The sequence below is a fragment of the Rhinatrema bivittatum genome, chromosome 9 (assembly GCF_901001135.1).
Source record: "Rhinatrema bivittatum chromosome 9, aRhiBiv1.1, whole genome shotgun sequence".
Classification (NCBI taxonomy): domain Eukaryota; kingdom Metazoa; phylum Chordata; class Amphibia; order Gymnophiona; family Rhinatrematidae; genus Rhinatrema; species Rhinatrema bivittatum.
Window position 1 is genome coordinate 234,124,300 of NC_042623.1, and position 25,663 is coordinate 234,149,962.

Below are 25,663 nucleotides of genomic sequence, written 5' to 3' on the forward strand. Positions count from 1 at the left end.
TGCATCAAAGTCAAAGTGGCATCATTTGTTGGAACCATCGTAGCCTACATCAGAGAAGCATAGGCACTCAAAGCATGGTGTATCTGCACTGGTGCCATCGAAGCGGCCATCAGCACAAGGAACATCAGTATTCCCAATGCACTGAGTCACCTGACGCATCCTACACTGATGCGCTAAATGCATTGATCCTCAACACACTAGTACACTCAATGCTCTGACTCCTTCAACCACATGGTGCATCAGATCCTCAACTGCACAACAACATGGTGCACAGTGCAAGGGCACACAGCGTAGTCCAATGCTTCCACCAATGCAAAACCATTGTGCTGTACTGGACTCCTCAATGTGTCTCATTAAAGATCTGTCGAAGTGCACTGTCATCTAAAGCATCTAAGCATTCTACTCCATTTAAACTATTGATGCATCCATCTCAGCCTTTGCTTTATCAGGCTGCTTTACCAACACAGCTGTACAAACCCCATCCTAGGGCTGCAGTCGGAGTCAGATTGCCTCTGCCCCCTCCAATAACCAGAACTCTCACCCTACCTAGATTAGTAGTGGAAGGGCTTTACCTGGAGACTGCAGAACCAGTGTGCTCCATATTTCCACTCGCCTCCAACAAGCTGCCCATTCTAATGCAGGAATCTGCTCTGGTCTCAGAAGAGTATGTACCACTGCCTTTGCCAGGCCAGAGGGCACACCAGTCACTTTATCATATCGCAGGTTTGGTGAAGTTTCATTGTCTCTCTAACCAAGGAGACAGAAGGAACATTCCAGCTTTTCCTTTCCACTGTTGCTACCGTGATTCCACAGACAGGAGTCCCAATTTTGCCAATAGGGTGTACTCATAATCAGAACCCTTAATTAGGGATTTGTCATCATCCCACTCTATTGCAGCAGAATCCAGTTGGTCAGAGGTGGTGGACTAGGCAGCTTCTTCTCTGAGTCAATTGGCTGCATTTCCCGGTTTGTCGTCTTGGTCACTAGAGTTCTGGATAAGTGAGCCCCTTAAGTTCAGAGGATGACTCTACTGGTATACTCTGACCCACTTCAGGATTCTCCGGACCACACTTCACCATCTTAGGATCTCACCTATTCTGTTTGTAGAAAAGATGGGAACAATGCTGGGCATCCATGTCCACAAAGACCCCCGATCTAAACTCTTTGGTCTTCTACAGATTCTGAACACTCTGACTTGAACCAGCAGCCTTTGCAGTTCACAACATCCTCAATATGCTTCATATGAGAATGTGGGGAAACTCCCATTTCAGGCACTCTTATGACTAGAAAGCTGGACCTCAAATATAGGGTCCAACAATCACTGGGATTCAGTGTTTAAGTACCTTACTAATCCGTAGTGGTCGAGTCTGCTATGAAAAAAAGCGAAGACACAAATTTATTCAAACTCTCCCCCAAGAAAACACCACAAAAACTTTAGACAACTTTGGCAGAAAGGTTTTTCAAAGCCCTATGCTTACCACTCATATATCCATCCATCAATTCTACATGGTGCAGCACATCCATGACTGCATTCAGAAGCTGAATTCTTTTCTTCAGCCTACTAATCGGGGCCATGCATTCGCCACTTCTTCCAGTCTGTCTACACATCATTTTATTCTATTGCATGTACCTCCTCAGCCTCCATCAAGATTAAACATATGTCATGGTTTCAAGCAAGCTGTCTCTGTGAGGACAATCATGAGAAACTGGTGGACTTTCCATGCTTGGGGATATTCTCTTTAGTGAGAAGCACAAAGAAATGGTCACACAGGTAAATGACTGAAATGTGGAAGTACAATCTCTTAATGGCTCCTGAACAGCTCTCCTTTTCAAGATATTCCTTCTACACATACAAGTGATCATACTTCTAGAGGCGGCCCTACCAATCTTTTCAACAGTACCATCTGCAGAGCCTTCTGGCCAAATGTCAGCAGCCTCTTCCTTTCAGACTTTGACAATGAGAACATCTTTGGCCAAAGACCACCCAACAGACCCAGCCTAAACTGGGACTAGTTTTTGAACTCTTCTAGCAATCCATTTCCCTTTCTTCCAGTAGGAGGGAAGAATCCAGCATTTTGTAGAAGAGTGGTGTGTCATCACCAAGAACCCCCCCCCCCCCCCCCCCCCCCCCTTAGTCCTCCAAATCATGGAGTCTGGGTACTGGTTGCATTTATCCTGGCTACTGTTCCTTCCACATTATTCAACTCTCCATCCATATCCATCTCATCTACCCCAGTTTCATCTAGACATCCAATCATTTCTCCAATAACAAGCGATAGAGCAAATCTACATGACCCAACATTCATGGGTCTTCTATTTCTGATATTTCTTCATCCCTCCAAAAAACAGGGAAATTGTGGCCCATTCTGGACGAGACATCTGAACAAATATATACTCAGAGAAATTCAAAATGAAGTCCCTCAGCATGATTCTCTCTTACACACAGAAGGACAATTGAATATGTGCCCTGCATCTCAAGGCCCACATACTCATCCACACTTTACATTGGCACTACCTTCGCTTCCAGGTGGATTCCTCTGATTTTCAGTACAAAGTACTCCCATTCAGCCTATCGTCAGCCCCAAGGGTTTTTCTGAAATGCCTCATGGTAGAAGTGGTGCAACTGTGTTGTTATGGAAGGCAAGTTTTCCCATGCCTGGACAACTGGCTAATCACAGTGAACTTCCAAGATAGAGTGCTCTGTTACCTACACTCAGTGATTTGCTTTCTGTAGCTCTTGGGGGTTCCTAAATAATTGAGAAGTTGAACCTGGAACCATTCAGCATCTCAGATTCATCAGGGCTTGGGCGGACTCTCTTCAGGACAGAGCATTTCTATCTTCTGACCAAGTGTACACCATGACATCACTAATCCACCAGCTTCTCTATGCCAGTGGTTCGCCACCTTTTTTCAGTTCGGACACACCTAACAGATGGTTTCTCACATGCGTGACACACTGAACATGTGACAATCATAGGGCTAAATGTAAACATACATGCTGCATCCACAGGAACCTCCTCAAGCCCCAACAAATGGGTACAGACCAAAACTAGGGCATTACCCCTACAACTCATCATACAAAAAAGATGTTCTGTGACATCTCAGTAAAAGCAAAACAAACTCCCTCTACTACCAGGCGTAACAGCCCTTCCTATGAAATACAGTAATTTACCATCAATGCATGTTCCATTGAGAAAACACAACAAATAAGATTGATACAAATGCCTACATGCTAGTAAAATACCTCGGTCACACACATAAAACTGACCTTCATCAAGTATAGAAAGATCACAAATTATAAATATGGAAACCCAAAAAATCCACTCTGTATGCATTTTAAACCTGGAGAAATGGAAAGAGAAATATAGCACAACATAGTCCCAGAATCTGCAATAATGCACATAAACTAATTCAAACTTACACCTGCATTATGGAACACACTCAAACAGTAAAAACCCTATCTGTGAAAAGGCAACACTACAAATATTAAACCAGGCCCTAAACACTAATACACCTCCTATTAGGAAAACAGAATAAGCCAAGCTGCTAAGGATTCTGACACAGAAATAATTATAAAACTATACTAATAAATATTTCAAAACAGCTGATGTACAGAATAACATTCAACAATTAAAAATTCATAAATTATTAAATGTTGTCCAAATACCAATAAAATATTTCAAAACAGCAGACACATTACATAATACCCACTAATTAAAATGGCGGTCAACCAAGAAAAATAAACTTAAAAAGCCACCTTTACTTACCCTCTCTAGCAACTCTCCTACTCCTTTCCCTTGCAGGCCAAAAGTACACACCAGAAGCATCAGTGGCTGCTGAAGCTCTCTCCTCACGGTCCTCTTAAGGCCCACAACCAGACACACAGACACCAGTTAGACCCCACGACCAGTCTGTCTCTTACACACCAATGACCTCCTCAACCAGTCTCTCTCTCTCTCTCATACCATTCACCTCCCTGACCAGTCTATCTCTCACAGAAACATATCACCTTCCTAACCAATCGTTCTCTCAATCACACACATGCTCTTAAACACATGCTCTCACTTAAACACATATTGTCAATCACACTTACACAAACACGCTCTCTTGCATACAACCAGCTCTCAATCATACACACATTTTCTCTCCCTCTGGCTCACTCTCATTCATGATACCCTCCCTCCCCAGCACAAATGGCAGCTACAGTTGCCGCCTCCTTCAGCCCTTGCAGCCCGAAAACAAAGAATCTCATCAGCTGTGGGGGCTAACTCTGTTCTTTCTCCCATCGCTGATCGCTGGATGTGCTTCATTTTGGTCTGGGCCTGCTGGTACTTTATGCAGCATGGTCTTCTCTTCCCCCTGTGCACTCCACTGCTGCTGACATTGCTAGCTTCCACTAGCTGTTGCTGTTCCTGCATGGACGGGACAGCAGCAGTGATGATAGAAGAATATCTGCATCTTGCTGTGATGGAGGAGAGGGAGAGAAGCACAACTGGGGCACCAGGAAGCCGCAACATACCTGCCGGTGCTCGGAAGATTTTCATGATCTTAGCCATATTGTAGTGGCAATTCATGTGTTTCTGCTGACTTGCCTTCACATCCACTATCTCCAGTCTGTGTACCCAGTGGGATTATCTAAATCAAATGCTGTCATCTGTGATGTGCATTACAGCAACAAGGAAGTGAGAGTTGCAGTGGTGGTTGTGCTCCCGAGTTTTTCAGGAAGCAGCCCTCTTTGCTCACTACCCCACCAAGTAGTATTTATGACAGACGCCTCCAGCAATTTCAGTTTATTAAAATCTGTAAAAGGATGGGGCAAATCCTGTGAAACCCAGAGCCCCTGGTCACTTCGAGAGCCATTTTCAAATCATCCTCCTGAAGTTGAGAGCAATAAGACAAGCCTTATTGGCATTCATTCATCTCCTTCAGGGAAAGAGTATCCTGATTCAGACAGACAACCAAGTTGCCATGTTTTATGTCAATCAACGGAGAATCAGGATCATGGTCTTTCTGCCAAGAAACCCTGAAGATCTGAAATTGGGTGGAAAGGAATTGGAACTGGCTTACAGGCCATCTATCTGCTGGGCATTTCCAACGAGCTGGCAGATTGACTCAGCAGAGCTTTTCAGCCACATGAGTGGTATCTGCTGTCAGTGGACCTATTCACATCACAACAGAATACAAAACTAAATTAATTTTTCTCAGTTCTGCCAAGGGATCACAGATTGGCTCAGAATGATTTCCTTGATTGGGAACAAAGTCTCATGTATGCTTTTCTACCAATACCACTTATTGCCAAAAGAGTGCAGAAAATGCTTCAGAATTGTGCTCTGCTGGTGGCCCAGACAGATCTGGTATAACTATCCAGCAGTTCACCCATACATCTGGAAACAGAACCTGCATGGTTAACTCAGGAAGACAAGACACTTTCTCACAGGACAAGCAGGATGGTAGTCCTCACATTTGGGTGACATCACAGGATGGAGCCCTGTACGGAAAACTTTTCTGTCAAAGTTTCTATAAAGCTGACTGAAACTGGCACACTGAGTGCACTGAGCATGCTCAGCCTGCAATTATCCCTGTGACCACAGGTGTCTCCCTCAGTCTTCATTTTTCTGCTCTGCAGTAAGCATAGCGGTTGGGAACTCTGTGAGAAATTTTAACACTTTTTCTACACGGAAACACTTAAACTTTTACTTCACAGACACTTTTTCCCTGCACGGGTCTCCCTTCACGTACATTTATTCAACACTCTGTGAGTACTATGCCCTGTTTTTCGGTCGGTTCCTGTCACCTCCCTGGCCTGCCAACCGACTGCGGCCTTCCCTCTCCCTATGTTTTCATAGTTAGCCACACATAGCCTGCGAGTGTCCTGCTGCAACACTCTGCCTGGTTATTAGCGCTAGTGGGACAGGGACTTCCACGGTTTCCGTTGCCGCCAGGGCCTCTGTTGAATCCAGGTCCTTCAATTTCCTCGGTACCCTTGCGCAGTCGATGCCCCCATCACTACCGTCGGTACCCCCTTCCAGACCATCCTGCATTCTTCAATGCCATCGGTACCCCTCCCCCGCGGTACATTGATGCCATCGATCCCTGCATCGATTCTGTCAATGCCATCCATGTTTTTCATCCATGGCACTGATTTTTCCCTGGGTTTCATCAATGCCATCACTACCCGGATGGGTGCCATCGATGCACATCCTTGTGTCATCGGTGCCATCAATGCCCGGGTCGGTGCCATTATCGCCCTGGGCACTTCCATCGATGCCAGGGTCATTTCCATCGATGCCATCATTTATCAGTCATCGATGCCCAGGACACTTCCATCGATGCCATTGTCGATTCAATCTGTGCCATTGATGCCCAGGTCGATTCCATTGGTGCCATTGTCTATTCCATCGATGCCATCGACGCCATTGGTGCCCAAGTCAATGCCATTGACGCCCATGGCTATGCCGTCGATGCCCGTGGCCAAGCCATCGATGCCGTCAGCGCCCGCCTCCATACATCGATGCGGTCGACGCCCACGTCGTTTCTATCGATGTCTTTGACGTTCCTATCGATGCGGTCATCGACTCAGTTGATGCTGGCATCATTTTTCCGATGCCAAAGATGTTTTTCGATTTCTCGATGCCACATCTTTTCCATAGATACCTACGCCGATGCCATCAGTGCTTTCGTCACTGTTATCCTTGCTCTGCCCAGGTCATCAATGTTTTTCATATGTATATTTTTGACGATGCCCTCGAGGCCACTTCAGCCGCCATCGACACCGTCAATACCGACATAGCACCTCCACGTAATGCCCGCGCCTAAACACAGTGCTCCATGCTTTGGGTTCTTATTAAAGCCCCATATTAGCCTACGACACTACATAGTGCCAGGAGCAGTGCAGGCATGCTGACAGTCTGTCAACATTCGCCATCCAAGACAGCGAGGGCATCCACCTCGGCACTGGGGAAAGACCAGACCGAACATCGTGGCACTCATTGTCACCGGCACGGTGACCGTCCGCCACCGATGCCATCCAGCACATTGGTGCTATCCTTCTCGGTGCTGGAGAATGCCCGGGCCGATCAACATCACCACTGCAAGCGCCACTGTTCCACACAGTGCTGGCAGTCCTTGGAGCTCCAGAAACACCGGAACGAGTTCCAAAGAATTCTGGACTGGTATAACAAGACATCGAGCCGCAGCAACGAGGGCCGGGTTCACGAGTCAAAAATGGCTCCCCTGTACCCAAGGTGTTCCCCACCGACACCGGTGTGGGATTCTGTACCTCCACAAATTAATGTGGTAGCGACAGACATGCTCAGCCTGGACTCCTCTGTACCTGTGCCACCATACCAGGTTACAGAGTTGAGTTGGATGTCTACGTCCACCAGGTTATCCCTCGATGACTCCTGAAATCCACGGAGCCATCTATCTTCGCCGGCTCGTCCTTCTTCGATCCACGACGGATGGTAAATACTCGTATTTTAATCCCGCTTCAGCGACAATCCCATTGAGACCTGTTCTCTAAACCGGGCCATATGGTTTGATGGGTTCTAGGTCGTCTGGCCTTCCAAGAGCTGTATTAGTGTCACTATTGCCAGCTATGTTGTACACAATACCAAGAGAACCTCTCTACCAAACATTTGCGATTACATCAGGACATCCTCCTGTTGTTAGCAACGGGGCTGTGTACTGATTAATACTGTGGTTTCTGGTTCCTAATTAAGGACCGAAATTCCAGATGCATTCGCTGATTTGCTAAACATGAGATTTAGCAAACACTGTCTCAATTGAAAGTCCACCTCGATACCTGGCGACAGGTCTCGATGTTTTCTTGTATAGCACACACAAATGCGGGTACGACTTTTACCGCTCACCCTCCCGTGGGAGATTACATGATATCCTGATTACATCAGCCCCACCAGTTGGACACCTCCTGGTCTCTCAACTTGCCGGATATCAGAGTGGCCACCCCACTTTGTACCAAGGTTCAGGGTACAGTCCCCCGGACGCTTCAAAGCGCAGGGGGTGGGGGGAGTTTTAATCTCACTATGCTTTCTTTCAACAGAAAGTAATTACTCTCCGCCCATCCTGGACCTCAGAAATATCAACTTTCTTCAGAAGGGACAGGTAAAATGGTGTCTCTCGTCACCATGTTTCCATATCGCAGTAAGTAGATTGCCTCTAATCTTTTTATGTGCTTCATGGTGAGTCAACAATATTACAATCCCAAGCTCTGCCGGTTGCACCAGCTTCGGCAACTGGGGTATTCATTGAATCACTATCTGTGACTGCTGTTTCTCTACGGAGTACATCATCATTCACGCTTTTCCTTGCATGGACAGCTGCATAACCACAGTCAATCCAAGCAAGGAGCTCCAACTTCTTCATGACTCACTATACATCTACTACCTGGGATTGCTGTCACTGCCATAAATCCCTTATAGAACACTTCTGGACACCACAGTCACAACGACCTTCCTGTCCATCAACCGCGCAGACATTCTAACAAATTCCTATATGTCCCTGTGCGCATATTCCATAACTTCAGCCCCTCAATTCTTTCATTGTCGGGCCATGGGGTTTTTTCACTATGCACTTTCCTCATAGATCCAAAATTGCTATGGGTTAGGTTCAGTGAAATTTCATTATCAGTGGGTCTAAGCTGTTCAACCACTTTCGTCCCTCATCCATATTGCAGATCTAGAACCAAAACCTAGTCTGGTCCTGCTAATGCTTGCATCTACTCAGGGTTGTAAAGTTTGACCTAACATCTTCTCAACCCAATATGCGTCTATTCTGCTCCAGGCTCAGTTTCACATGAACTTCCTGGAGCTTGTAGCCATGAGTTATGCCCTTATGCCTTCCAATACTACCTCTGCAACAAATCCTTGTGCATAGAGACAGACAGCATAGGGATAATGTGCTTTTCCAACACACAAGCACAATTAATCCTGTCCTTTCTCTTCCTTCTCAGCCAAGTTCTTATCACCCTGTTATATGTAACTGCCTTTTCAGCACCATTGTTATAGTTATGTTTACTATGCACCCCTGTTTTATGTGAACCAGCATGATGTGACTGCTGTCTCGAATGCCGGTATATAAAAATTTGAAATAAATAAATAAATAAATAAATAAATAACCTCTCAGCTGCTCTGCTAGGAAGCTCCGCAGCTCTACCCTTGGCCCTTGCTCGCTCCATGCATCCTCGGGCCACTTATCTAACAGACTTACTGAACGCATTATCAGACCTTCTCCATATAGGTTTCCATGGTCATGTGTAGCGAGAGAAATCTTCTAGCGCCGAGGTCAACCGAACTTGCCCTCTGCGTCCGCATCGAACCATAGGGTGCACGGATTCTCCTCTCTACACGTGTTTCCAATGTTCCCATAGGCGCCTTTGTTCCATCATGGCCCTCTTATATGTGTCTCTTCTGCTGCCTCTCATAGCCAGCACTCTTTTAATGCTGAAACGGGACGGGGTTCACTGTTCCTCAGACCCACGTCCTGGCCGAGACCAGTATGCTTCCCATACTTCTCAGTCTATCACACCAGTAACCAATTCGCCTTCTCACAAGTCAGTCTCATATCATAGAAGCACTGATCTTCTCAGGTACTGGTAGCGTCACAAAAACCCTTCCACACCCAAATCCTACCATTCAAAATGGCATGATTTACCACATGACGCTTACAAAAGGGTTTTACCCTTTTTCCTTTTTCTACACCACTCTTTTTTTCTTACTCCCTCGGATTCTGCTCCCGAGACATCCTTCACATGGGTACACCCCGGTTCCAATTGGCGTACCACTTGGGAGTGGGGATACCCGATTAACCCCTTCTGAGTCAGTTTACCATGGATTATCCACTGATCAAGCCGCCCCCATTTTCACTAGTCACGGAATGGGACATGTAATTCGTGCTTACAAGACTCCTACGTTCTCCATTCGAGCCTTTCCGTTCCTCTCACTTAACGGTCTGCCATGGGGAACTCTTTCCCTCATAGACATCACTTCTGCCAACAGGGTCAGTGAGTTACACACCTTTGTTACATACTCACCTGACCCTGCGTTTCTCCGTGACCGAGTGGTTTTACGTTTTCATAGAAACATAGAAACATATAGAAACATAGAAATGACGGCAGAAGAAGACCAAACGGCCCATCCAGTCTGCCCAGCAAGCTTCACACATTTTTTCTCTCATACTTATCTGTTTCTCTTAGCTCTTGGTTCTATTTCCCTTCCACCCCCACCATTAACGTAGAGAGCCATGATGGAGCTGCATCCAAGTGAAATATGTAGCTTGATTAGTTAGGGGTAGTAGGGGTAGTAACCACCGCAATAAGCAAGCTACACCCATGCTTATTTGTTTTACCCAGACTATGTTATACAGCCCTTATTGGTTGTTTTTCTTCTCCCCTGCCGTTGAAGCAGGGAGCTATGCTGGATATGCGTGAAGTATCAGTTTTTCTTCTCCCCTGCTGTTGAAGCAGAGAGCTATGCTGGAAATGCGTGATGTATCAGTCTTCTCCCATGCTGTTGAAGCAGAGAGCCATGCTGGATATGCATCGAAAGTGAAGTATCGGGCACATTTGATTTGGGGTAGTAACCGCCGTAACAAGCCAGCTACTCCCCGCTTTGTGAGTGCGAATCCTTTTTTCTTCTCCCCTGCCGTTGAAGCTATGCTGGATATGCGTGAAGCATCAGGTTTTTTTTTCCCCTGCTGTTGAAGCATAGAGCTATGCTGGAAATGCGTGATGTATCAGCCTTTCTCCCAATTTGCCCTCTGCGTCCGCATCGAACAGTGAACCCCGTCCCGTTTCAACTTCATATCCTTCTTAAGGTAGACGTTGCATCTCACCTTACTCAGAATATACTCGGCCCACTTTCCCAAGACCTCTCTCTCACCAAAGCGAGAGGGTTTTTTCCACTACTTGGACTGTAATAGTGCACTTGCATTCTATCTCGACCGCACTACACTCCATAGGAATTCCACCTAACCCTTTCCTTCTGTGGCAAGAGCCAAGCTACGAATTCCAGTGGGCAAACAGACCTATTCCTCCTAATTGACAGTCTGTATCTTTTTCCTACCAACAAGCAGGCATTTCACTACAACACTGTGTGTAACCACACTCTTGCGTCCGTCCCAGCCTCCATAGCTTACCTTTGGCCGCTGCTGCTCGTACATATTTATCTGGCTGTGACCTGGAGCTCTCTCCATACTTTCGCAGCCATTATTGCTTAGATATGACTAGCCGGCATGCTCCATTTTTGGCTAGTCCGTCTACTCCTATTCTTTTCGGTTTAACTACCCAACATCCTTCCACCAATCCATTAAGGGTTTCAGGATGCCCTTCGTTCCAAATTCCACCCCCGTCATTGCGCCTTTTGCGCATCTTGGGTGCATTTGGTGCACTCTCGGGCATCCTCAGCTCGGTACTCACCCATATGTGAGGACTACCATCCTACTTGTCCTGTGAGAAAGCAAGAAACCCACCTGCCTCTCCGCGGAGTTGGGTCTGTATACGTTTTTACTTTTATTTTAGTTTCGCTTGCGCTTTTAGCTATAAGACGAGACTGAGGGAGACACCTGTGGTCCCAGGGATAATTGCAGGCTGAGCATGCTCATTGCATTCAAGTGTGCCAGTGTCAGTCAAAGCTTTATAGAAACTTTGACAGAAAAGTTTTCCGTACAGGGCTTCATCCTGTGATGTCACCCATATGTGAGGACTAACATCCTGCTGTCCTGTGAGAACTCCTGTTACAGGTAAGCAACATTTGCTTTATCATCCCAACTCTTAGCCCTCAACCTGACAGCTTGGATGTTGAGTGCTCGGTGATCGCAGATTTCCAGCTACCTACGGAGATTGTGGAAAAAGTAGTCTTTTCTAGAAAACCTTTAACTAGAAGACATTATACCTTCAAATGTAACAAGTATTTCAAGTGGTGCCAACAGAATGCTTTGGACCCATTCTCTTGTAAACACAGACATCTGCTGAAATACTTGTTCCATCTTTCTGACTCAGGTCTTTGGTGCGAGATCACCTCAGCGCTAGAGCAGCTTATCATACACTAGTGGACAGCAAATCAAGCTCTACTCATCCACTGATATCTCATTTCATGAAAGATCTATGGCATGTCAAACCCCTGGTTCCATGAGACCAGAATGTGGTTCTTCCCTTTGAGCCATTTGAGCCTGCTTCTCAAGTTTTTGACATGGAAGATGGTATTCCTCGTGACAGTGACCTCGGCTAGAAGAATCTGAGAGTTCCAAGGTCTTGTCCATTACCCTCTATATATGCAGTTCTTCTACAGCAGGGTGATTCTCTGTACTCGCCCAAAATTTCTGCCAAAGTTAATCTCTGCTTTCCATAGCCATCAATCCGTCGTATTGCCTACCTTCTTTCCAAGGCCTCTTGCACTTGAAAGCAAAAAGTCCTCTATACTTTGGATTGCAAACAGGCCTTAGCATATTACAAGAAACAAGCTCTACTGCATTGTCAAACTTCCTAGCTATTTGTCCTGTATGACTGCATCATGCTAGGAGTAGTAGTCACCAAACATACTTTATCTAACCGGCTTACTGAGTGCCTTCACCCCTGCTATGCCTTAGCAGAGCTGCAAGTCACAGACTCTGTAAAAGCTCATCAAGTGAGAGCCATGTGTCTTGCGTTGCTCTTCTTCAAGAAGTACCCATCGAGGGGATATCTGTGAAGCTGCAACTTTGTCTTTAGTTCATACCTTTTTGTTCCATTACTGTCTTGATAACCTCTCAAAGACTGACAGTGAATTTGGACAAGCAGTTTTGTGTAATGTGTTCTCGTTGTAGTCTACTCTCAACAGTGGGATCCAGTTGTTTACTAAGCAGATGCTCCCTCTGTATGGGACTTTCCACATATAATGGCTAATTCAGCCTACTTATTGACAGAAAAAGCAAGCTACTTACCATAAAAATATATTTTCTATAGGTAGCAGGATGAATTAGCCATGGAATAATTGCCCACTTCCTTGGAGAGTTGACTATTTAGCTAGAAGTAGCTCTGATATTGACTGAAGAGGCTCATGAGGCAACACCCGCGCAGGAACTCCCATACATGCTCATAGAGCTCAGATCTCTACTAGCTAGGAGAGCTGAATCTGTTGCCGCTGGATGACATCACCCACATGTAATGGCTAATTTATTCTGCTATCTATGGAAAACACCGTTCACAGTAAGCAAACTTGCTTTATGCCAGTGAGGATTCTGAATATCTCTATCATATTCCCCATCTCTCCTTTTCTTTAGGGTATACATATTTAAGTCATAAGAGGTTTGTTTGGATATTCTATGAACAGAAGTTATTCTGTTTGATATAGATTTCATGTTGTGTAATGTTTGTCTGCTTAGCTTTAGAAAGAAGTTGAGTATCTTAGGTGACCAACTAAGTTGTTGTACTGGGGAAAATGATATAAAATGGTGGCATATTCTAGAGTTTTTACTGTGCTGAATAATTTTAGAGTGTCTTGTTGTAATAGATAAACTCTCGGCTTAGTCATTTCTGAATTAGGAAGAGAGTCATAGAAATATGCAACAATTCTTTCAACATTAAGTGCTAAGATTTTGTCCTTCACCCTATTTAGATGCATTTCAAGTCTGATGACATGGCATAATTGAAATGATCTCCAAAGGGTATATACTGTATTCCCTGCAGGAGCTCACTGCTGTTGCTTGCAGCATTGGTAAAAAGGGCATATGCTGAAAGCCCAAACTTGGAGGGAGGGGGGAAATATTTCTTTGGGTATAAAACTATATATTAAGCTGTAGTTTGCACTACAGGGAGGAATATCTGAACCTCAGAGTTTTTCAGCCGACACAGGAGCTCTTTAAATAGTAACACTATCCTATGTAACTACAAGAAGGCTGCCTTACAAACACAGAAAATGATGATTGATAAGGTCCCATCTAGTTAGCCCATTCTGATACAATATTGCAGAGCTTACCTGATCTCAGGTTTTACCATAACATCTTTCCATCTAATCAGTAAATCTGTATTGATTGCTGTCAGTTTGTCCTCTTTTATTGGGTTTCAGTTTCCATTGTTAGACTAAAGGGAACCTTCCTCAGGTTTCATTTGATTGGTACTTGCATTACTACTAACATAAAAACATTATGAAACTGACTCATTTTAGAATTAATTATTAATCGGGTAAATGTATTAGCCTTAATTTGCTCCATCTTTTGGCTGTCCATGTTAGCTTGTCCCACCAAGACAAGATATATTTTTTAAACTGTTTGTTAGATGAAATTCATATATACTTCTGAGAGGTGTAAATACTCAATGAGTATAACAATAAAATTCAGATTCAGGTTTTCTATATAAGTAAAGAATGAAACTCATATAAGTTAAAATCAGTAATCGAAATAATATGCTGTAATCAAGATAAAAATTATTTTTTTTCCTATCTTCATTTTTCTTGTTAATTCAAGAAAAATCACCAGGATTAAGAAAATAAATGTTTGCTTTCAGGGAACCAAGGAAAGTTGTACTGCACCGAGGATCTACCGGGCTTGGCTTTAACATTGTAGGAGGAGAAGATGGAGAAGGCATTTTTATCTCTTTCATTCTAGCAGGAGGACCCGCTGATCTAAGTGGGGAGCTCCGAAAAGGGGATCGGATTATATCGGTAAGATTCAATATCACTTCTGTTTCAAAGCAATTTTTGGAAATTCATTTATAGGATTTAAGAATGGAAAAAGCGCAGTTACCCAGCAAAGATTTTTTTCCCATAAATAACCAAACATGAGAGAACATTTGGCAAAGTGGGTATTGCAAAAGAATTAAAAATGGTATTCTGTAAAGACCAGTTTGTCTGTCTTAAAGTTCATATTAACAAATTGTAAACATGAATACCTCATCTACCTATAGTTGATAATTCTACTTCTTTTCAGATATATTTTTTTAAGACATGGATAAAAGCTACAATTCTTGTAAGTTTTTAAATTCTGCAAATTAACATCGAGATCCGCAGATTGGGTGCACTCAGGCCTGCCCTGACCCCCGACTCAGTACTCTTTCACCAACTTGACGCAAAGCCTTTTTCTGGTGGTTGAAGAGGCCGCAGCTTTATTGTAACATTAACAATTGTGACAGTAACTACCATAAGAAACACGAGCCATTTTAATTTTAACACAAAGTATGCCGGATGCCGCCCACCGTGTCTCCTAACAAGGCAACTCCTTCATCTGACCCCCTGCCATGACCTTCCTAGCAAGGGGGCCCATCCAAGACCTACCAATTTGGCCCCCCATGGCTCGTGCACTCACCACCAGCATGAGGTACTATCACTTGCCTCATGCCCCCAACAAGCTGCATCCTCTTCAAATTAATAAGGATTCAATGGCTTCTTGTATGGTATTATTGAAAAGGTCATGACCAATGTCTGAAAGGTGGATTCAGTCACATCTGTACAACCCTTCATATGCATCATCAGCCCAGTCGTGACGTATATGCTGCCCTCCTAACCACCCCACTTGCCAGTTTATTTATTTATTTATTTTATTTAACAATTTTTCTATATCGTCGTTTGGTGGGAACCTTCACAACGGTTTACATCGAGGCACATAAAATGAGGCTAACGTCTCTTAAGTTACATAGGTGCCAATTTAGGGTCGGTAACATAGTTTGTAAATGATATAAATTGGTAAGTGTACTGAGTCATTTCCGATTCACATTCTTACAGTTTAGGATACAAGATTACCTTTATCATTGTACTTTCATTCTTTTGCTGATCTTTAAAAGAGTGAAACTTAGTCTGATTAAAATTACACACATTGATTATGGTTATGAGTTTGTTGTTCGCATGTTCGTACCTGCTTTCCCTTGAGTACTATTCACCTTTCTCTTTTTGGTAAGCTAGTTTAAATAGCCAGGTTTTTAGATTTTTTCTGAACGCTTTGATGTTGCTTTGTAGTCTCAACTCTGTGGGCATGGTGTTCCAAAGTATGGGTCCTGCAAGGGATAGGGCTCTTTCTCTTACTTGTGTGAGTCTGGCTGTTTTGACTGATGGAATAGTGAGGAGTGCTTTGTTGGCAGATCTCAGATTCCTATTTGGGACATGTACACGAAGGGCTGTGTTCAGCCAGTCTGCTTTTTCATTGTGTATTAATTTATGTATAATGCATAGTGTTTTGTATTGAATTCTTTGTTCAATGGGTAGCCAGTGTAATTTGGCTAGTGTTTCCGTGATGTTTCAGTTCACTTTTTTACGACCTCTTTTCCATAATTTGCTATCCTGCCTTTTTAATCTCTGTATAATGTCTGACCACTTGATACACAAGTTGGGGAACCAGGAAACTAATTCCTTCCATTCACTCTTTATGCGCCTTATTAGCTGTACACACGATGATGCTCCCAATTCGTTACCACCGAGGTGAACAACGAGAGCCTCAGGTTTGGCCAGCGTGTCTTTCTTATGCTGCATGATTGGTGAAGCTGGTCCCAGGTCATTCCTCTTTGACCCATCCATGTGAAAGTTCTGCATAACCAAATCCAAGTGCAACCTGTAAGAACGAACCCATGCCCTCCTCGCAGCCCAGTGAACAAAGGAGTGTCCGATGATCCAGACATACCTTTGCCATTGCAGTAGCTCTGTGAAAAGAGGTCGATTAAGAAAGGTTATGTATTCAATTATTAGTGGGTCTGATATAAGTGTAAATGGTATCAGATTTCCATCTTCAGATTTTTTGGATGGTGTCTGTGTTCAAACCCACTTGCACTGAACTGGTGCCACGACTGTCCTGAACGAGTGTGTCCAGATTTCCTTAGGATTATGTCCAATTTTTATGAGGGCCATATTGAGAACTGCCGAGAATTGATATCTGGTAAGGGGTGTGTGGTCGACATGGATTAATAAGTCTACCGCCTTTTGGGCGCACAAACTTGTATGTTAAATTTTGGACAGGGCATGTTATTGAAGTACTCATCCGTTTCAGACATAGTTTGGTGCCTCTGGCTGCTTGGTCTGTTTTTGATCTCTGTATGGTAATTTGGACTGTTTGGATTCTGTGGAGGTCTGTAAAACTATGCCCGCGAAGCCTGCGTTACAATTAGACATGGCCACCAGCTCGCTGCATGTCGCCGGGGCCACCAATCTCCTCAACAAGTCTCTAGTGGCATTGTCCTAAAATTCCACAATCGCTTCAGCACTGCCATGCCTTCTTTGTTGGCTCCGGGAACCTGTTTTCAAAACAAATCCCACTTAGCTCTAGACAAGGCATCGGCAACACCATTCTGCACCCCAGGGACGTGGAACACCCTTATTGTCATGTTGAACCCAAACTGGTGAGTATTACCTCCCTCAGTAACTCGGCTATTCTGTGACACTTAGTGGATTGTTTAAGTACCTGTACCACTGACATGCCGTCGCTCCAAAAGATAATATGTTTATATCGCAATTTTTCTCCTCATATAACAAAGGCAACCAAAATGGGAAAGAGCTCTAAGAAAGTGACGCGGGATAATCCTGCGTGTTTCCAGGTGGCAGGCCATTGCTCTGCCGCCCACTATCCCTGCCAGTAAATGCCAAAACCCCACTCTCCTGATGCATCTGTGTAGATGCCAAGATCGTGGTTGGAAACAGGAGGGTCCTGCCATACCGATGTTCCGTTGAATTTTTTCAGGCAGGATGACCGTAAGACCAAATCATCCTTCTCAGACTGTGTAATTCTGATGCAATGTTTTGGATGAGAAACGCCCGCAGTGCTTGTGGTTAACCACCTCAAAAAGGCCCTACCCATGGGTATGACTCGACATGCGAAGTTAAGCATGCCTATGAGCAACTACAGTTCAACAATGCCATTTTCTTTGCCAACATCGCCTGCTCCAGGCTGGTCTGTATGTCGTGTAGTTTGTTTCAAGGGAGCCTGGACACCATATGGTTGGAGTTGTTCTATGCCAAAAATTTAATTGGTTTTCTCGTGCGCTATTTGGACTCCGAATTGTGAAGCTAATTTGTAGAATGTATGCAGTAATCGAGAGCTAGTCTACGAGTTCTTGGGACCGACAGAGGAAATGATCAAGATAATTGGTGTAGCAGGAAGTGATCCTGTAGCTAGGACCTGCTCTCCAGGTGATGTATTGTCCTCTTGCACAGGAGGGAAGGGTTAGGTCGGCCATCATGGTTTGTGATTCAGTTATTAGAAATGTAGATAGGGTGGCTGGTGGACGTGAGGATCGCCTGGTAACTTGCCTGCCTGGTGCGAAGGTGGCAGACCTCACGCGTCACCTAGATAGGATTATAGATAGTGCTGGGGAGGAGCCGGCTGTCCTGGTACATGTGGGCACAACGACATAGGAAAATGTGGGGGAGAGGTTCTGGAAGCCAAATTTAGGATTTTAGGTAGAAAGCGGAAATCCTGAACCTCCAGGGTGGCATTCTCTGAAATGCTTCCTGTTCCACATGCAGGTCCCCAGAAGCAGGCAGAGCTCCAGAGTTTCAGTGCGTAGATGAGACGATTGTGCAGGGAAGAGAGATTCAGTTTTGTAAGGAACTGGGGAAATGTTTGGGGAAGGGGGAGACTTTTCTGAAAGGATGGGCTCCACCTTAACCAGAGTTGGAACCAAGCTGCTGGCACTAACTTTTAAAAAGGAGATAGAGCAGCTTTTAAACTAGAACAAGGGAGAAAGCCAACAGTCAGCAGTGCATGGTTTGGAGGAATGTATCCTTGAAGGATACTAATGAAACAGGAGAGTTAGGGCATCCCAACAGAGAGGGTCCAATAAAAGCAAACGTAGACCATGTGCTTATATATAAAAGAAAATCACCTGAGCTTAAGATTTCCAAATTATCCCTAAGAACTGAAAAGCAGGTTGTTAATACAAACAAAAAACACACTTTGAAATGTCTGATTGCCAATGCTAGAAGTCTAAGAAGTAAGATGGGAGAGTTAGTGTATAGCAGTAAATGATGAGATTGACATAATTGGCATCACAGAGACCTGGTGGAAGGAGGATAACCAATGGGACAGTGCTATATCAGGGTACAAATTATATCGCAATGATAGGGAGGATCAACTTGGTGGGGGTATGGCATTTTATGTGCGGGAGGGTATAGAGTCCAACAAGATAAAGATCATAGAAGAGACTAAATGCTCAGGATTTCTACCCATATAGATTCTACTATGTGTGTTGGATAAGAGTATAGTGAGAGGAGTATACTACCATCAACCTGAATAAAACGGTCAGACAGACGATGAAATGCTAAGAGAAATCAGGGAAGCTAACCAATTTGGCAGCCCAATAATAATGGGAGATTTCAATTACCACAAAACGCTGGTGCAGGATAAATGTTAAACCACCAAAGAATAATACTGTTTATAAACAGTATTATTCTTTGCCATTTGGAACTGCTATTAAAATACACCATTTATCCTGCACCAGCGTTTTGTGTTACTTGCTAATGTGCAAGGTTTATGCTTCCTCCTCATTTAGATTTCAATTACCCTAATATTGAGTGGGTAAATGTAACATCAGGACTTGCTAGAGACATAAAGTTCCTGGATATAATAAATGACTGCTTCAAGGAACAGTTGGTTCAGGAACCAACGAGAGAAGGAGCTATTTTAGATTTAATTCTTAGTGGAACGCAGGATTTGGTGAGAGAGGTAACGGTGGTGGGGCCACTTGGCAATTAGTGATCGTAACATTATTAAATTTAAACTAATAACTGGAAGGGGGACAATAAGTAAATCGACAGCTCTAACACTAAATTTTCAAAAGGGAAACTTTGATAAAATGAGGAAAATAGTTAGAAAAAACTGAAAGGTGGAGCTGCAAAGATTAAAGGTGTGCAACAGGCGTGGACATTGTTTAAAAATAATCTTAGAAGCGCAGTCCAGATGTATTCCACGCATTAAGAAAAGTGGGAGGAAGGCAAAATGGTAACAGCATGGTTAAAAGTTGAGGTGAAAGAGGCTATTTTAGCAAAAAAAAAAAAAAATCCTTCAAAAATTGGATGAAGGATACATCTGAAGAAAATAGGAAAAAGCATAGGCATTGTCAAGTTAAGTGTAAAACACTGAACTTGGCAGGCTAAGAGAGAATTTGAAATGAAGTTTGCCGTAGAGGCAAAAACTAATAAAAAATTTAAAAAATATTTCTGAAGCAAGAAACCTGTGAGGGAGTTGGTTGGACTGTTAGATGACCAAGGGGTTAAAGGGGCTCTTAAGGAAGATAAGGCCATTGGAAAATGACTAAATGAATTCGTTGCTCCTCTGTTTACAAATGAGGATGTTGGGGAGATACGGGTTCTGGAGATGGTTTTCAAGGGTGATGAGTCAGATGAACTGAACCAAATCACTGTGAAACCTGGCAGATGTAGTAGGCCAGCTTGACAAACTAAAGAGTAGCAAATCACGTGGACCGGATGGTATGCATCCTAGGGTACTGAAGAAACTCAAAAATGAAATTTCTGATCTATTAGTTAAAATTTGTAACCTGTCATTAAAATCATCCATTGTACCTGAAGACTGGAGGGTAGCCAATGTACCTGAAGACTGGAGGGTAGCCAATGTAACCCCAATATTTAAAAAGGGCTACAGGGGCAATCCAGGAAACTAAAACAATAGAAGGACTAGGGGGCATCCCATGAAGTTAGCAAGTAGCACATTTAAGACTAATCTGAGAAAATACTTTTTCACTCAACGCACAATAAAGCTCTGGAATTTGTTGCCAGAGGATGTGGATAGTGCAATTAGTGTAGCTGGGTTCAAAAAAGGTTTGGATAAGTTCTTGGAGGAGAAGTCCATTAACGGCTATTAAACAAGTTGACTCAGGGAATAGCCACTGCTATTAATTGCATCAGTAGTGTTTGGGTAATTGCCAGATTCTTGTGGCCTGGTTTGGCCTCTGTTGGAAACAGGATGCTGGGCTTGATGGACCCTTGGTCTGACCCAGCATGACAATTTCTTGTTCTTATGTAAAGACCAGTGAGCTTGACTTCAGTGCCAAGAAGAAAAATAGTGGAAAGTATTCTAAAGATCAGAATCATAGAGCATATAGAAAGGCATGATTTAATGGAACACAGTCAACATGGATTTACCCAAGGGAAGTCTTGCCTAACAAATCTGCTTAATTTTTTTGAAGGGGTTAATAAACATGTTGATAAAGGTGAACCGGTCGATGTAGTGTATTTGGATTTTCAGAAGGCGTTTGACAACGTCCCACATGAGAGGCTTCTAAGAAAACTAAAAAGTCATGGGATAGGAGGCAATGTCCTTTCATGGATTAGAAACTGGGTAAAAGACAGGAAACAGAGAGTAGGATTAAATGGTCAATTTTCTCAGTGGAAAAGGGTAAACAATGGAGTGCCTCAGGGATCTGTACTTGGACTGGTGCTTTTCAATATATTTATAAATGATCTGGAAAGGAATACAATAAGTGAGGTTATCAAATTTGTGGGTAATACAAAATTATTCAGAGTAGTTAGATCACAAGCAGATTGTGATACATTACAGGAGGACCTTGCAAGACTGGAAGATTGGGCATCCAAATGGCAGATGAAATTTAATGTGGACAAGTGCAAGGTGTTGCATATAGAGAAAAATAACCCTTGCTGTAGTTACACGATGCTAGGTTCCATATTAGGAGCTACCACCCAGGAAAAAGAGCTAGGCATCATAGTGGATAATATTTAGTGTGCTGCAGCAGTCAAAAAAGCAAACAGAATGTTAAGAATTATTAGGAAGGGAATGGCTAATAAAATGGAAAATGTAATAATGCCTCTGTATTGCTCCATGGTGAGACCACACCTTGACTACTATGTACAATTCTGGTTGCCACATCTCTAAAAAGATATAGTTGCGATGGAGAAGGTACAGAGAAGGGCAACCAGAATGATAAAGGGGATGGAACAACTCCTTTATGAGGAAAGGCTGAAGAGATTAGGGCTGTTCAGTTTGGAGAAAAGACGGCTGAGGGGGGGATATGATAGAGGTCTTTAAAATCATGAGAGATCTTGAATGAGTAGATATGAATCTGTTGTTTACACTTTCGGATAATAGAAGGACTAGGGGGCACTCCATGAAGTTAGCAAGTAGCACATTTAAGACTATTCGGAGAAAATTCTTTCACTCAACGCATAATTAAGCTCTGGAATTTGTTGCCAGAGGATGTGGTTAGTGCAGTTAGTGTAGCTGGGTTCAATTTGGATAAGTTCTTGGAGGAGAAGTCCATTAACTGCTATTAATCAAGTTGACTTAGGGAATGGCCTCTGCTATTACTGGCATCAGTAGCATGGGATTTTCTTGGTATTTGGGTATTTTCCAGGTTCTTGTGGCCTGGTTTGGCCTCTGTTGGAAACAGGATGCTGGGCTTGATGGACCCTTGGTCTGACCCAGCATGGCAACTTCTTATGTTTTTCTAATGCAGTATGTTGTTTGTCCCAGCTTGCTGTGCCGTGACCCAATAGAGCAATGTACTGAATGCTTCAAAACATTTGCATGGTACCGCACAGCCCATGGGCATGCACTTGTTGAAATAGTACTTTCCTTGGAAACCGAATCCCAATAACAGGAAACTAGTGGGATGCACTGGGGGAAGCCGACACGCTGATTCAGTGTCTGTCTTGGCCATGAGCGCACTCCTTCCGCACCTGCGCAATCGAAAGAGGAGTACTACACAAACACTCATATTCTGGTAAGCTGTCATTAACTGAGGCCCCGTAAGGGTATGACAGATTCTGAATCAGCCGGTATTTTCAGGCTCTTTCTTAGAAATAACGGCCAAAGGAGATATCATCATTTACCCAGTCAATATTTGGGTAATTGAAATCTCTCATTATTATTGCACTGCCAAATTGGTTTGCTTCCCTGATTTCTCTTAGCATTTCATCATCTGTCTGACCATTTTGCCCAGGTGGATGGTAGTATACTCCTATCACTATACTCTTTCCCAACACACATGGGATTCCTACCCATATAGATTCTACTGAGCATTTAGTCTCTTGTATGATCTTTATCCTGTTGGACTCTATACCCTCCCGGACATAAAGTGCCACACCCCCGCCAAGTTGAACCTCCCTATCATTGCGATATAATTTGTACCCTGATATAGCACTGTCCCATTGGTTATCCTCCTTCCACCAGGTTTCTGTGATGCCAATTATGTCAATCTCATCATTTGCTGCTATACACTCTAACTCTCCCATCTTACTTCTTAGACTTCTGGCATTGGCATACAGACATTTCAAAGTGTGTTTTTTGTTTGTTTTAACAACCTGCTTTTCAGTTGTTTGAGATAATTCGGAAATAATTAGCTTTGGTGATTTTTTACATATAGGCATATGGACTATGTTTGCTTTTAATGGAACCCTCTCTGTTGGGATGCCCTAACTCTCCTGTTTCATTAGTATCCTTCCAATATGGTGTCCGCATAGCTGAACATAAGTCTGTACTGAGATGGGTCTTCGTGTCCCATAACACTAGTCATCCTTTGGAATGCTGTTGTCCAATTTATAATATTTCTTGTAATCGGTTTGTCGGAGCCTGGAGCGTGGTCACGCTTCTTGTCTCCTTTTTTGACACTTGAATTCCTTCGAGAATTCTAAAAATATCTATGTAAGTCCGTTTTTTAAATTTTCTTCCTCATATCTTTAGGAATGCTCTCCCATAATTGATAGAGTTGTCAAAGCTGGTGGGCCTCTGGATTCTTCTTCTCCCGCTTCCGGCTTGTCCTGGTTATCGTCTGATGAAGAATGTACTAGAATCCAATTTGTTCTTGGCTCTTGATTTTTTTCTTGTTTTTTCCCGACCTTAATTTTATCTCTTTTTTTATCGCAGAAGTTCGCCTCTGAGGGGCTTTCTGACTCACCCATTATGTCCCTCACTGGCTCTCTGGCACTGCTTCCTGAATTCGCCTGGGTTGGCTCATCTATTGAATCTCGCTTCTTTCTTGTGTGGCAGGATATGATACCACCTCTGCTGATGCTGGATCGCCCCCTATGCCGCCATGGCTTGCTCTTCTCGCTGTCCTCAAATGTTCGTTTCGGCTCTGGAATGGATGACTTCGGCCAACAGCCCCACACAGGATTGCCCTGGCGAGCCCCAGAATCCCCATGCTTGCTGTGGAATGGCATTTGCGACTTTGCCAGCAAGTCTGGAGTAAAATCCCCCTGGGTATCAAGGCGTGTATGGACTCTGGGTCAGTTCTGCCCACTCATAATTAAATAGCGGGACTGGGGGGGTTATTCACTTGCGGCCAATTGTGTGCCGCAGAAAAACTGGTGCCCTCTGCCTGCCCACTCCTTATACCTGTCCAAGTCGGGCCCCATCCTGGGGCCGTGTGCTGCAGCATACCTTACCAGGACCACTCAGTGTGGTCTCGGTATTCCCGTTGCGTCTGGGGACATGCTCTGTCTCAGGCATTGCACCAGACGGTTGCTGGATAACGAACTGACCTGCGTGATTTTCAATGCCCGTTAGTCCCTGCTGCTGCGTCGGCTGGCCATGTTCAGGCTGGGGGGTGGGGGGAGATGAATGGGCAATCTTGTCTGCCTAGGATCTCCGCGTGGGTACCCGCATCTGTCCCTGAGCAGCTTCCTTCTGCCTGGATGCCTGACCTCTGCTGACTCTGGTTCCACCCTCCAGCACTTCGGGCGGCCAGGCCCTGTAAAGGGCCAGGCTCGGCTGCTGCAGTCGGGCCAGTTCATGCTGCCCTCCACCTGGTCTTTGGTCTAGCATTGGCCATGCTTTGATAAGCGTGTGCGCAGCTCCTCTGTCGCCGCTACCCCCCACCCCCTTATGTTGATCTAAATTTGCTGTATTTTTGTAGGTGCTTCCTCTCGTCTTCCTCACCCCCCCTTTTTTTCGATCGCGAGTAATTTTTGGGGGGGGGGGTGTTGTGCTCGTCCTGAGCGGATGTGAACGCACCATGCCGCAGTGGAAAAGGCAGGAAAATCGGAGATGGCTGGCACTTTGTAGGAGCTGCTACGCACATTGGGGCGTGCGTCGTGCTCGGATGACGTCACTGCATTCTGATGTCATCGATCCTTGCTCATCAGCCGCACCTGCGTGCGCTTTCCTAGGCCACATGGACATTACAGCAGATGAGTGTCTCCCCCAGTGGGCTCGCCGTTAGTGGCAGGCCATCTTGCATGAGACGTGAGCCCTTGGAATAAGATGATTGAGCCCTAGTTGCCTACCATGTTCTTCCTGATCATTTTGTTTTTTTTGGTCCCATTGTTCATGAAAAACAAAAATTGTAATTCTATGACAAATATGATAACTTACGAATTGGATTTACCCTCTACTTAAGCTCCACAAACCTTAAAAAGAAAAGAAAAAAACAAAGCCAAGAAATCTATGTTGCAATATTGACTTTTTTGATTCAGGAAAGATTAACATGCCAGATTTAAACTCTGGCTTTTCCTGGCCATAAAGCAGCATTTCCTGCCTTTTCTGCATTTATAATCATATGATTCTGTATAGTGTTTGACTTGTTTTATAGTTGAGACTTAAAAATATTTAGCAGAAACCATGAACAGATTATATATGCATTGTTTAGCTCCAAGTTGAATAGGTTGGGTGGGAAAGCAAAGTACAATATCACCACAGGGAAAAGTTTAAAAATGGTGGAAAATATTTGTGTGTTCTCTCTTCATATCTTATAGCCATTTTGAACACAGTTTTCAAAGGGATT

The 25,663-nt window shown here is 44.0% G+C and overlaps 1 protein-coding gene across 17 annotated transcripts in view; it reads left to right on the plus strand.

Annotated features, from left to right (window-relative positions):
• The window catches only part of DLG1 (discs large MAGUK scaffold protein 1), an 890,153-nt gene that overhangs the window by 528,966 nt on the left and 335,524 nt on the right, over positions 1-25,663 (plus strand). For all 17 annotated transcript variants that reach the window (XM_029615884.1, XM_029615888.1, XM_029615886.1 and 14 more), the window contains one exon: positions 14,498-14,654. In XM_029615884.1, coding sequence (XP_029471744.1) covers positions 14,498-14,654 — 157 coding nt within the window. The remainder of the gene's footprint in view (positions 1-14,497; positions 14,655-25,663) is intronic.